General features: G+C 42.2%; 2 protein-coding genes across 3 annotated transcripts; one reads left to right on the top strand and one right to left on the bottom strand.

Moving 5' to 3' along the window:
• Positions 1-223: 223 nt before the first annotated feature.
• On the bottom strand, positions 224-4,169 carry naa50 (N-alpha-acetyltransferase 50, NatE catalytic subunit). Of its 2 annotated transcripts, none has more exons than XM_070928115.1 (5): positions 4,006-4,169; positions 2,352-2,488; positions 2,042-2,161; positions 1,884-1,950; positions 224-1,688 (listed from the first exon to the last, which is right to left on the bottom strand). In XM_070928115.1, the coding sequence occupies exons 1-5, from the start codon at positions 4,011-4,013 to the stop codon at positions 1,511-1,513; spliced, it is 510 nt and encodes a 169-aa protein (XP_070784216.1). In that variant the 5' UTR covers positions 4,014-4,169; the 3' UTR covers positions 224-1,510. The 2 variants fall into 2 exon arrangements, with proteins under 2 accessions (XP_070784216.1, XP_070784217.1); XM_070928116.1 differs by having other exon boundaries at positions 2,352-2,485.
• A 1,483-nt stretch (positions 4,170-5,652) lies between these two features.
• Positions 5,653-13,159, top strand: atp6v1ab (ATPase H+ transporting V1 subunit Ab). Its single transcript, XM_070927802.1, has 15 exons — positions 5,653-5,714; positions 8,186-8,289; positions 8,498-8,626; positions 9,035-9,249; positions 9,333-9,470; positions 9,560-9,711; positions 9,794-9,956; positions 10,037-10,145; positions 10,257-10,379; positions 10,586-10,700; positions 10,795-10,858; positions 10,968-11,171; positions 11,330-11,424; positions 11,577-11,748; positions 12,455-13,159. The coding sequence occupies exons 2-15, from the start codon at positions 8,208-8,210 to the stop codon at positions 12,545-12,547; spliced, it is 1,854 nt and encodes a 617-aa protein (XP_070783903.1). The 5' UTR covers positions 5,653-5,714; positions 8,186-8,207; the 3' UTR covers positions 12,548-13,159.
• Positions 13,160-13,230: the final 71 nt, after the last annotated feature.

Below are 13,230 nucleotides of genomic sequence, written 5' to 3'. Positions count from 1 at the left end.
GGGGAGCTGACAGCCAATCGTATTCCAGATATGGGGATTTCAGCCAATCACGACGTGTAAAGGGGCATCCAGGGACGGGTTTACAACGAAAGCACCTAGATATTTATGCTGGACATCTTTCTATGCAGCATATGCGTTCAAATGAATTTTCAAACACATTTCTGTGTTATTTAGATAATAATTCACCATGCAGATGAAACAGAATAAGACAATTAGCAACACATTTACTGCAAATAGTAATTCCTTTATTTAGACGTTAAAAAGTCTTACAATATAGAGCTCCAGAAAAGATAAAATTCTTCAAAGAAAGGAAAAACATGCTTATACTACAGTGGAGAGGACACAACTCTCCTTGCATGCAGAGGGCTCAGAGCTTCCTCGGGGTAAAACACTGTTCAAGAGACCATACCAAAACTTAATGAAGGTGTGTGTGCAACAGCAGAAGCTGACTGAGGCAGGAAGTTTGACAAGACCATTTCTGCGAGGTGGCTACATAAGGTGCCAAAGGTGTTTAAGGTTAGACGTCTCAAAACACTTCCATGAGTTAAGAGACACACATCCTCACACACCTTCATTATACTACTGAAAATAATGCCCAAATCCAATCCCAAACAGCTAATCCTTTGTTATTTGAACATCTCTCACAAGACATTGTGGAGTGCCCTTCTCAGAAACACATTCAATAATATGATAATTTGTTTGTTTCTTCATTCCATTAATGATTTCACTCTTAGTAGTAAACCCAGGAGAACCTCTGAACCATTTGCCATTTCAATGTAAAAAATAAAAATAACAGTTGAAGGGGAATTAAATTAACAGGCTGGAACATAGTTATTCAGAAATTATGAGTGGTGACCACGTCTTCCCACCACCTCAAAACTGCTCAGCCTTCCTTACGCCTGTACTGAGGGGATACATTTCTGCTTTTCCCCTCTGGACATGACATAAACAAACTGGTCGGACACATTTCCCATAAATCCCAGGGCTCAGTGGTGAGGGAATAGAGTTGTGACTGTTCCACGAAACAACTCAAAGCATCACTCCAAGCTGACCGGCTGGGACTTTGTGCGTGTCAGTGATGTCAAACACTTTCACTGCTTCAAACTAACTGTTTTCTTTTGCTCAACAGTATAGATATGTCCCCATTAGCTTTATAACCGCATAAAAACAACTCAAACACAAACAGTATGATTTGCAAACACCACACCCTCCCCCTCCACCAAGTCTAAAACTGTCTGAAGTTGGCAACTTTGTCAATAGGAGCACTTTTGGATACTGAGCTTTTTGTCTTTTTCAATTACCTGTATGAGGAAAGGGGAGAAATAAAATATGCAAAAATCAAAGGGGACCCCTTTGCAAAATAAATGCAGCAATTTTTGTACTTTTAAATTTGTTTTCTCTTTTTAGCGTCCTTTGAAGAAAGTGTTGAATGTGTCGACCCTGGGGCATTTGTCACAGTTCTGTTTCTGTGGAGACGGGCACATCTGTGCTCTTTCCAAATGCTGTGCCCCTACTCTGCCTTTTGAAGCTCTCCGGTGGGGGGTGCACATGGGCTGCGCAGACTCTTCTGCAACACATGGGCATCTGCAGGCTCTATCCTCTTGTAGTAATTCTTTTTTGTTTCAATGATCTCAAAGCCAAACTTCTGATAAAAGTCAATGGCTGACTCATTGCTGATCTGCACATGACTGTGGAGAGGGAAAAAAGAAATTTAGTTAGTGGTAGGACCGTTAGAAGGGCTGAAAGAATCCAACAACTCAATCAGTTTCACAAAAAAATATCCTATTAATCTACACTGAAAATACATGTTAACTGCAGCTTTAGTTAGCTTTACACAAAACCAATGAAATCTCCTCATACACCTCCTGTAATTAGACACTCACAGGTAAATGTTGTCAAAAGTGCCATCCTTCTCACAGATGTTTAGCACATGATTCAGCATCTTTGTACCTGGAGAAAAAGACAACGGCAAAGTTGGAAAAACAAAACACAAGATCATAAGGTGCACTACAGCTTCTTCCAGAGATGCAGAGTTCCTTACCAATTCCAAGTCTACGGTAGGGTGCTAGACAGCCGAGTGTCATGATGTACAGTCTCTTCTGGTTCTGAGAGTGGTCCACTCTGCAGCACACAGCACCCACTGCAATGTCATTGAAGTATGCTGCAAGACAAAGAGGAGCTAAGGCTGAAACATCACCAACAGACAGGGCATCCTTGCTTCTTCTTCCTACTTCACTCTAACCAAAGGAGCAATGATTGCTAGGCTGTAGAGGGCAGGGAAATGTACAGCTTTTCATGACAATGTAATTTAAAGTTATCTGGGTGTCAGTGACATGAGTGATGTATCTTACCTAGCTTTGCAAGCTCTCCAACTTCCAGTACATCTTTGTAAAACTTGTCATTGTAGCTGACAGGGAAGATGACCTGGTTCAGGCGTTTCAGCTGCTTAATGTTGTGGGGCGTAACATCCCCCAGCTCGATCCGGCTACTGGAACAAGAGCAAAACGGTCAAATGGCTGACAACGGGCACACTGTTATATTCAGTATAACTTGACTCAAATGCATTAAAGATCCACTGCAGTGTCTTGACTGTTCTGTACTTCTTTTCCAAAACCAACCACCGGAATGCAGTTGCTTTATTTACTACACATTATTACTACTAAATCTGAAACAATTAATATATTACTTTAGTCAATCAACACAAAATTCATTGGATTAGTTAATTTTTCAAACAAACTTACAAACATTATCGAGCTACAGCTTCTCAAATGTGACAATTTGATGCTTTTCTTTGTCTTATGCAATACTAAACTGAATGTCGTTGCGTTTAGGAGATGGTCAGACAAAACAAGCCATATGAAGATGCCACGTTCTCTTAAAGGAAACTGTGATGGACATTTTCAGACATTTTATAGACCAAACAATGAATTTATTGATTTGAGAAAATAATCAATGTTCATTTTAACAATCAGAAAGTTGCAGCACCCAAGTAAAATGAATCCCCTCAGTACAATAAAAGACAGATGTGGTGGAAGCTGTGGCCACACAGTATTTCCTGGTGCCAGACAAAATCCACCTAAATCACTCTTTCAACACAACAAAAACTCCTGAAGCTAGTGATATTTGACATTATTACCTTTTATTTGTTAAGAAATTGGATACAGTACCTGATAAAATCAACCATCAAGTCTAAAATAACCTGACCATGTGTGATATAGTGTAAGTGAACCAAACACAACACTCCAGCTTGTATGATTGAGGGGTTCACTGTGGTATTTTTAGGAGACTACACGTCCAAAAAAACAGCTGTTGGTCACGTGTGTTGTTCATCAGGATATATAGTGCCAGCCTCCTTTCAGACTTCAAACAGTTAAGTCTGTGAAATCCTATCTGAACAATTAATACAGTTCAGCGTTAATGGTTCTCACGTTATCTGAGAATCAAGACCTTGGCCAAAAATGTGTTACTACGTCAAGCATCACTGTTAGTGTGATACTTTGACATGTCAAGTTACACTGAGCAAGCTGGCACAAACTCTGAAGTTGATGTCTGGTGTAACGTTGATACTGCAACTGACACAGAGCTGACCAACACAAGCTCACTGTACCAGTAACTGACTTGGCTATCTTACTGCTGCTGAAGTTAAGTTGAAATGTTGTCCACTTTGACGCGAACACAAAATATCCGAGATCCAGGTTCTGCCTAGTTAGCTTAGCTAAAGTGGGTTTACTGACTCAGCTTCCCAGTAGCAGCTAGCTAGTTAGCTTTGCTTGTTCGCGACCTAAACGTACCGACAACCGGCTTAAGTTAATAAGAATTTCCGTGACTGAACTGTTTCAGTATTGGTGCTGTCGTTTCTATTTTTGTCCTATACCTAAGTAAAAGTAGCTTAGCAAGCTAGCTAGCCTCGCCGTCTCCTCCCCGCCTCCCCTTGTAGAAAAAACAGACATGAAAAACTTTACTCGTGCCAAGCTACTTATTCGTGACTCAAAAGCTTACACTCACCCTTTCATTGTAAACAGATATTATCCCTTATTTTCGATGAGGCTGAACTTTAGAGTTGTTTTGGGTAAAAAGGAGGAATTTTGACAGAGTTAGGGTCGGGGATGCCTCCCGTTTTACCCTCCACATGTAGCTAGTTGCGGTGGTTGCAGTTAGCTTAGCCGCCGCACTCCTTCCACGACTGTGTGGAGACTGTCAACCCTGACCCCCGCATGCGCACAAACACTGCTGCAAGTGTTTGGGAATTTTCTTTCCCTGATATTAGTCTTTCAGGACGTCTCAACGGTCCCCAGCAACATCCACGGGCAAATGCAAACGGTTAGCTGTGTGTAGTTACATTACAGAATGTTAAAACAGTCATATAGGATGATTTTGATAATTCCGTGTTTGTGTTATACAATATGTTTTGTGGTCAATTTTGATGAGAGAAAGTTATAGTTAGCCGAGACCGTAAGGAAACACAGCTTGTGAGGCTAAACTCAGGGCTGAAATCCCATAATTTATTGTAATGTCACAACTACTTTCATTTTTGGAAATGTTTCTATAGTTTCCCTAAATTAAATTTGAAAAAAAAGGCAAATGCGTTTTGATACACTGCCACAAATTTAAAATCATAAACATGGCCTTACTTATATAACCAGGCCACTTTATAGAGGTATCAAGGTTAGAGGTATAATTTATTTCCTTTAACATCGACACATTATAGAAATACAGTACACACGTTTAGTGTTTTAAGAGAGAGACAGACTTCAAATTTAAGTTATTTGCTTAGATGGAGTAAATAATTAATCACAGCCTTTCTTTTGATAGCCCTCCATTTTGGCTCAAACGTTGCTGTAAAGATATTTAGCTTGTTAGAGATAGGCTCCTCGTGGCCTTGTGGGCCCTCTTCGTATGTGTAATTTAAGTATGTAATATTTGGTCTAAAACAATAGGGCCACATTAAAAATTAAAAAAATTAAAATGAACTGTTGGCCCCTGTACTATATACAGTCTCTATACATAGATTAAATGCAGCATTATTTAAGAATGCCCACTATATAAGCACAATACAAAAGAAAATTTTATTAAAAGTGCGTTTTGACAAGGGGTCCATTACAAGACAGGGCCTCAGAGTTTGGTAAAACTCCAGGAGCCACTTGCAAAAACTGTGACTCAAGAATAATAATAATGTAGGGAAAGTTACTCGTAAATCGCTTGTCGGATTTAAAAATACCAGACTTTACTTCAATCAAGGTCTAATAACACAGGCAGAAATGCTTTGTGTCTTTCTGTTAAAAATAATATTCAGCTCAGTCCTTGTCATTTAAGGAGAAGACTACGAGATAAATTAACCCATTCTCACGAGAAAACGAGCTTTGTTATCTCGAAATAACAAAATAATTAACTCCTGATCTTGAGATAACGGCATTAAAAAAAGAACAGAATAAAAAAAAGAACAGCAAGCATGGCCCTTCTCAGTTTCCGTAGGGTAGTGGTGTTTGTTGAAGACGAATAATGATGTAGAGCGGTCGATCACCAAGGTTCACCACTTGAAAATCTTTGCGGCAGTGTCGGGGCGGATCCAAAATGGCGGCAGTTGCAGGGGCCCAGCAGTAAAACCGAGCAGCGAGTGAATGAAGTCAGCTGATCTCAGTCTGCTGTCACGCATCGCAGCAACCATCGTTTCTCTCTCAAGGCAAGACAGTAAACCACCACTTCACAACCAGACGGTAACTATTGTGTTTTTGTCTGTGTGTGTTCTCAATATTATAAACGAATATTGGCTTTGTTGTGTTTTGATAATTAAATAATTTAGCTATCCCGTTGCGCCAAAACGGTAGAGCCAGCAATTTTCAGCCAGGCCGAGAGACCAGTCTTGCTATCGTTTTCATGATACCGAATAACCTACAGAGTTAGCTAACGTTGTTTTTACTGTTAAAACAAAGTGGTATTGAGCGGAAACCACAGACATTTTAATTCATGATCCATCCGCCGGATTTTTGACTCTCCTTGCTGTGTCAGTGTAAGCTAGCCAAGGTACAACATCGAGGACTGCTATCAACCTGAATATCCTGAGATCAGTTTCAAAGCAATGGCACAGAGCCCCAGTCATCATATACCATCTCCAGGCTACCAGGTCTCAATCGCTACCATTGACATGAATTTCTTCATTAAAACAATAATACATTAGCTGAGTTTCATGCTATCAGCTATCTACAGTGAAGGACTTTGCAATTAACACGAGTGTGTCAGGATGGTTTTCGTGGTCATCTCAGTTACATGTAACATTTCTGAGCCTATTTTTGCACCAGTATCCACATTTACATGCCTCTTGTCGGTGTTGTTACCGTATTGTCCTTTTAACTCAAATATCCAATGAGCATAGACAGACAATAAGCCTGCCTTCAGCCCTAACTTACAGAAAATACAGGTACAGCATACTTTGTCTCTCTCGTTTCCCTTCTGACACTTTTAATTCGACTTTTGGCCATTTTCACCATTCTTCTAAGATCAGTCTGTGGAGGATTGTAGTCAGGGGGAACATTTCTCCAGTATTTCATAACAGTCTTGATTTGTACTTCCCAGTTTTGCACCATGCCAGTTTTCCACTTCCTTAAAGAGGCTTTAAACAGCGAGACCAGTCAGTCATGTGCCAGGATCATATGATCAAGTGTCATATCTATCCACGATTATTACAAGAGAATTTGACCTTAACTGCTTGCAAAGAGGTGTATATATTTTAACAGACATTGTAATATTAAGCTTTTAAATGTATTTCTACTTTGATTTGTAGAATTAGAATAAATCAAGCAGGTATAGAGTTGTCTGTGATCTTAAGTAAATTAATCATTAGAACAATAAACCTTATCTTCCCACTGTATGCAGCTCTTAAGAGGCTCTTTAAAAAAAACATCAAGTACACATTGATACTTCAGGTGTCATTCTTGTAATTCCTGCATTGACCAGTTGGAGGAGCTGCCATATTCCTGCACAGATGGGTTTAAGCAGCCTAGCGTAAGCAGGAAGATCTGTACATCAGTGGGAAGGACAAGAAAAGGGCATGTATGTGGAGTACTGAATGTGTGATGCGGTTGTCAGATAGGGAATGAGAAATGAGGAATATTGCATTTTTGAGCATGTTGACTGGATCTACTGTGTGTGATGCACACGGGATATTGCAGATAAAGCTGCTCTTTAATGTGTGCAGAGCATCTGCAGTCAGCTCTCTGTGGGGATGGGTTTATGTCACGACTGATGACAGCTTGTGTTTGTGATGCTCCTGCATGTAGCTGGATTGAGTTTGGGTAGTATCTAGCAGATACGTGATGTGCAAATGACAGAAAAATATGAATAATAGGAGACAATATTATGCAGATGTGCACCCCTGAGAGACATGCTCTGTGGGATTCCCCTCTAATGTTAGCCTGACGCGTCATACTGTCTGTACTGCTGTACCTGAAGTGTGTGTGTGTGTGTGTGTGTGTGTGTGTGTGTGTGTGTGTGTGTGTGTGTGTGTGTGTTGTGTGTGTGGCCAAGGTGGTGAAAGAGATGAGGGGGGTGGCCTGGATCAGGCTCGGTAGTGCTAAAGAGTCATGAGCTGTGATGTTGCCATATTTTCCTGGCGGTTTCCATGGTTACAGTAGGAGGTGCCACAACCAAGCACAGTGCCAGGCAAATATCTGTCTGTGAATGTGTAGATTGAGACACTAATATTTTTATTTTTCTAATGTTATTTTATTTTTTCTGCCTCTACGTTGATAAAATTCATTTGGTTTGGTCTTAATCTTTTGTGAAAAGACAGTATGTGTTATATATCACAATAATATATCGAAAATGACTTCCTGTTGCAGGTAATGAACTTTGCTTTGAGCTTGCTTCATATCATGCTGTGTTTCTCTCCCCATTTTAACTAAAATAGATTTCATTCTCTTCATATTAACCAGGTCAATGTTGGCTCGGTCCTTAAACACTGTGTGGTCTCGGATGAAATTAACTGTAACAGCAGTAATCAAAGCACTCTTACCCACAGCTTCTTTATGGCTGCTAATAGAAGTTGTCAGTAATTCAAATGTAGACACAGAGGCTATGTTGTTGCAGAGGCTTCTCCTGCAGTCCTCTGGTTAACCTTCTCATTTCTTTTAGTTCTCTGTCACCTGTTGTCTCCCTCACATTAGTCCTCTCATCTCTGCTGTCCTTCCAGTCAGACTAATAAACCTGTGAAGATGGACATGTCCAAGCTGCCCAAGGTCAGGGATGAGGAGAAAGAGAGCGAGTTTGGATACGTTCATGGAGTCTCCGGACCAGGTTGGCAACCACACACGCATAAACACCATCATCGCAATCAAACTCTTTGTCCACTTTGCTCTTATTACACAGCAGAATTACTACAGAAGCCTTTAAATCCGAAGCAACAATATTTGAGCTAAGACAGGAAATAAAAGGGGACAGACTTGTTCCGCTACTGCCCTTTGGCTCCCTGTGGTTTGAATCTTTACCTTGTTTGTTTTTGTAGTGGTGACAGCTACAGCCATGGCGGGAGCGGCCATGTATGAGCTGGTCCGTGTCGGCCACAGTGAGCTGGTGGGAGAGATCATCAGGCTGGAGGGAGACATGGCCACCATCCAGGTCTACGAGGAGACCTGTATCCTTTTGACCACATGACTGTCCATTCCTTGCCTTGACTTGACGTCACAGCTGTCATATTGATCCATTGTATGGCTGCTGTAAGGTGTAGTTTCTTTTAAGCCATCAATTTATTTCAGTCAGGGGCCAAAAAAGACACAAGAGAGACAAAAGAGTGATACACAAACCAAGCACGGAAAACACCGCGCTAAAAGACTGAGATGATACAAAATATGAAATAGATAATATATATGATTTAATATCGTTAAACACAACATACAAAATGTTTTAACCCAGGGTGTCCTCCCACTGCTCTTTTAAAAAAAAAAGGTATATCGCATAGTAGTATCTTGCATATGTAAAAGTAAATATTAGAAATAGTCCTACATTCCCGTCCAGAGTTTTATTTTCCTGAGCTTGAATCCAGCCGGTGTGTCTGTTGGAGATCCTGTGCTGCGGACGGGGAAACCTCTCTCTGTTGAGTTGGGTCCAGGAATCATGGGGTCCATCTTTGATGGTATCCAGCGACCACTAAAGGACATCAACGACCTCACACAAAGCATCTACATCCCCAGAGGTGTAAACATCGGAGCCCTCAACCGAGACCTCAAGTGGGAGTTTATTCCCGCCAAGAGCCTGCGGGTGTGTGTCTGAATTCAAACCTTCAGCTCGACATGTTTAAATTACTAGCTGAATTAAATGTATTTTCTTTTGATCACTGTCAGGTTGGCAGTCACATCACGGGAGGAGACATCTATGGCATGGTGCACGAGAACTCCCTCATCAAGCACAAGATCATGCTGCCTCCCAAAAACAGAGGCACTGTAACCTACGTGGCTCCGCCTGGAAACTACGACGTCACTGTGAGTTCGCCGCACCTCCATCTGATGCTGTGAAATAACTATTAGGTGTTGCTTTGTTCTGATTTTGTGTGTGTGTGTCTCTGTGTCAGGATGTGGTGATGGAGCTGGAGTTTGAGGGGGTGAAGGAGAAGTTCACCATGGTGCAGGTGTGGCCCGTGAGACAAGTGCGACCCGTCACAGAGAAGCTGCCTGCCAATCACCCGCTGCTGACCGGACAGAGAGTGCTGGATGCCCTTTTCCCGTGAGTCTCACATCCTCCCTTTGAGCTTATTTTAATTTCCTTCACTGGAGTTTCTTTTTGACTCTCTCTTCTCTGTGTGAAGATGTGTGCAGGGAGGAACCACAGCCATCCCAGGAGCCTTTGGCTGTGGAAAGACTGTCATCTCTCAGTCCCTGTCCAAGTACTCCAACAGCGATGTCATCATCTACGTCGGCTGCGGGGAGCGTGGTAACGAGATGTCAGAAGTACTGCGAGACTTCCCTGAGGTGGGTAGCAATAGCGGTGGTGTTGCATCCCGACTACAGTGACTTTGATTGGTGTTCTGACAGTGTTGTCTGGCCAACAGCTGACCATGGAGGTGGATGGGAAGACGGAGAGCATCATGAAGAGAACAGCACTGGTGGCCAACACCTCCAACATGCCTGTAGCTGCCCGAGAAGCCTCCATCTACACAGGTATCTGTCAGCAATACTTGTGGTAAAATAAAGAGTCTCATTCACTCTCTGTGGTTTGTATGTAGATTAACACACACAAGTAGTGCATGCTAACTCAGGTTGTGTTGGCAGGAATCACGCTGTCTGAGTACTTCAGAGACATGGGATACAACGTGAGCATGATGGCCGACTCCACCTCCCGTTGGGCCGAGGCTCTCAGGGAGATTTCTGGCCGTCTGGCTGAGATGCCTGCTGGTAAGTTTGGAGTCTCCTGTAGATCATTGGGATCCAGTATTTCTGGCATTGAGGAATAGTGTTGTTTGCACATTTCTGTTCACATTTCTTCCCCTGACATCAAGGAGAAAAGCCAGTACGATGCTCTTTTGTGCAATCATGTGAACCTAGTAGAAAGCACAAAGCCAGTCTCCTGTGTACAAAGTTTTTTCTGTATCTGCCCACAGACAGCGGCTATCCTGCCTACCTGGGAGCCCGTCTCGCCTCCTTCTATGAGCGTGCTGGAAGGGTGAAGTGTCTGGGCAACCCTGAGAGGGAGGGCAGCGTCAGTATTGTAGGCGCGTGAGTACAGCTTCATTTTATCCACTAGAGGGAGACATTACTCTGCACATCTTGTGTGGACTGTAACTAAATAAACAGTTTGTTCTTTCCTCAGTGTATCGCCTCCTGGTGGTGACTTCTCTGACCCTGTCACTTCAGCCACCCTTGGTATTGTACAGGTAAATGATCTAATTCAGATCCCCTGTCGCTCTGTTAATTAAAGGTACTCGGTTCTTATTTGGTTTTTCGGTTGTTACTTTATTATGTTCCGGTTATTTCCTCTCTCAGGTGTTCTGGGGTCTGGATAAGAAGCTGGCTCAGAGGAAGCACTTTCCCTCTGTGAACTGGCTGATCAGCTACAGCAAATACACTCGTGCTCTGGATGAGTATTACGACAAGCACTTCCCCGAGTTCGTGCCCCTGCGTACCAAGGCCAAGGAGATCCTGCAGGAGGAGGAGGACCTTGCTGAGATTGTGCAGCTCGTCGGAAAGGTAATTCAGCATCAACTCGGTTGCTTTGATCTGATTTTCTGCTTTCCCTGTACGTAGCTTCAAAGTCAGAAACGCATTGAAAAAAATCACATTAATGCTATATCTGCTTGTTCCAACAGATTTTTAATGTCATTTTAACTTTTTTTTTTTTTTTACAGGCATCGCTGGCAGAAACAGATAAAATCACCCTGGAAGTGGCCAAACTGATCAAAGACGACTTCCTGCAGCAGAACGGTTACACTCCTTATGACAGGTAACATCATACCCACGCAGCATGTGCTCACTCACTTTTAGTCACGCTCAGTCATCGACCAGAGTTCAAATAGATCTTGGAGAGAAAGTGAAAGTGAAAATGAATCATCAACTGATCACTGATAACTTATTTTTCTGACTTTGTGTCCTCAGGTTCTGTCCCTTCTATAAGACGGTGGGCATTCTCTCCAACATGATTTCTTTCTACGACATGGCGCGGCACGCAGTGGAGACCACAGCTCAGAGCGACAACAAGATCACTTGGGCTATGATCAGGGAGCACATGGGAGAAATCCTGTATAGGATGAGCTCAATGAAATTCAAGGTGTGTGTGTGGGTTTTTTTTTTTTTGTCCGTGTGTATATGTCTCCTTTGCCTTGTGTGTTTATCTTGTGGTTGTCAGGTTGAAGAAATCAAAGCAAAGAGGGAAATATTTTGAAGGCATTCTGCAGAGGCAGAAAGGTTGACAACTGCTGTATAAATGTTTGGCAAATTATTAACACACAGAATTCTTTGTGTATAATGTGCAGCAGGAAGTCTGCCTGTACCTTAGATGAGGAGTGTCTTTGTGCTGTATGTTGAAGGGATTATTTTTAGCATGTTGAGGTATTGTTTGCTGCAATACACTGAGTGCATCTAAGAGACAATCACAATAAGGGAGTAGAGCGTTAATTGCTTCACCCATCAGGTTTTCTTTATTCATTTTCAAGAGAGGCCTGGTCGAGAGTGTAACATAACATTGTTACAACATAAAGAAGGCTAAGACAACTGTCATACGCTGCGTGCTGAGTGTACACAATATCCAGTTAAGAGGCATAATCAAGTGTGAGTTTCCAAAGCAAAAACAATACGTTGTTCAGATCATTTAAAGTGTTCTGAGTTAACCAAAGGGCATCAGCTGACAGTTTCATCTGTACTTTTTTCCAGAAGGAAGGGGCAGCGTATTTAAAAGCTTTTTTTAACCGTGAGAATGACCCAGGCCCCCTGTTTCCTGTGCACGTTTGTAAGGCTGTATTTCTGTGTTGGTACAGGACCCGGTGAAGGACGGCGAGGCTAAGATCAAGGCCGAGTACGCTCAGCTAGTGGAGGACATGCAGAACGCCTTCCGTACGTTGGAAGAATAGGCTCCCACCTCTCATGACCTTTCTGGTTTTCATCTCTGAGCCCTCCACTGCAGAATCACATTCCACCTCCTCGTATCCCTGAAAAAACCCTGCGTGCTCCCCTGTGCTCCTTTTTGTGAGTGATTGTGTGAGTGTGTGTGTGTGTGTGTGCACATTTTCATGTGGAGGGAAAAGAGAAAGATGTACTGTATTCATTATTATTTGTTGCCTCATATCGGCGTCCTCTGGATCCTCCGCATGGTCACTGATCGCGCATACATGCGTGTGGATTTAATGTGTGTATGAAAGTGGGATCTCTTCGCCTTCCTTTCTCTGTTTACATGATTTCCGTGTGTATCCGTGTTGCTCTTCCTGAAGAGGATCGTTCAGTTGATGTATTGTAATTCATAGACCATCTGTACAGAAGAGTATTGAATATAAATTTATTAAGATCAGCCTATTTATTGCCAGCATTTTGACGTGAAGGCTTTCGTTGTTCTTTCTTTTTGTTTTTATGGTTGTGTTTCATGCTGTGCGGTGTCGTGTACTTTGCTGTGTGAATGTGTAAGACACTCTGTTGTCCAATACTTTCATCATGTTACTCCCAAAGAATTAAACCATGGGGAAAAAGAATTATGTGTGTGTTTGCCTGTTTGACCTCATAGTTTCTAATGATGCCATCAGTGCTGCTGAACTGGTCTCTC

This window comes from Enoplosus armatus, chromosome 21 (assembly GCF_043641665.1).
Source record: "Enoplosus armatus isolate fEnoArm2 chromosome 21, fEnoArm2.hap1, whole genome shotgun sequence".
NCBI lineage: Eukaryota > Metazoa > Chordata > Actinopteri > Centrarchiformes > Enoplosidae > Enoplosus > Enoplosus armatus.
This window is presented reverse-complemented; position numbering and strand designations above follow the sequence as displayed.

What these genes read in the sequence shown, in the direction of transcription:
- atp6v1ab (XM_070927802.1), top strand. Translation starts at nt 8,208, where the DNA reads ATGGACATGTCCAAGCTGCCCAAGGTCAGGGATGAGGAGAAAGAGAGC. An exon ending in TCATGGAGTCTCCGGACCAG is followed by an intron (nt 8,290 to 8,497) that starts GTTGGCAACCAC and finishes TTGTTTTTGTAG; the next exon opens with TGGTGACAGCTACAGCCATG. An exon ending in CTGGAAACTACGACGTCACT is followed by an intron (nt 9,471 to 9,559) that starts GTGAGTTCGCCG and finishes TCTCTGTGTCAG; the next exon opens with GATGTGGTGATGGAGCTGGA.
- naa50 (XM_070928115.1), bottom strand. An exon ending in TGGAGAGCTTGCAAAGCTAG is followed by an intron (nt 2,162 to 2,351) that starts GTAAGATACATC and finishes TTTGTCTTGCAG; the next exon opens with CATACTTCAATGACATTGCA. An exon ending in ACTTTTGACAACATTTACCT is followed by an intron (nt 1,689 to 1,883) that starts GTGAGTGTCTAA and finishes CCCTCTCCACAG; the next exon opens with TCATGTGCAGATCAGCAATG.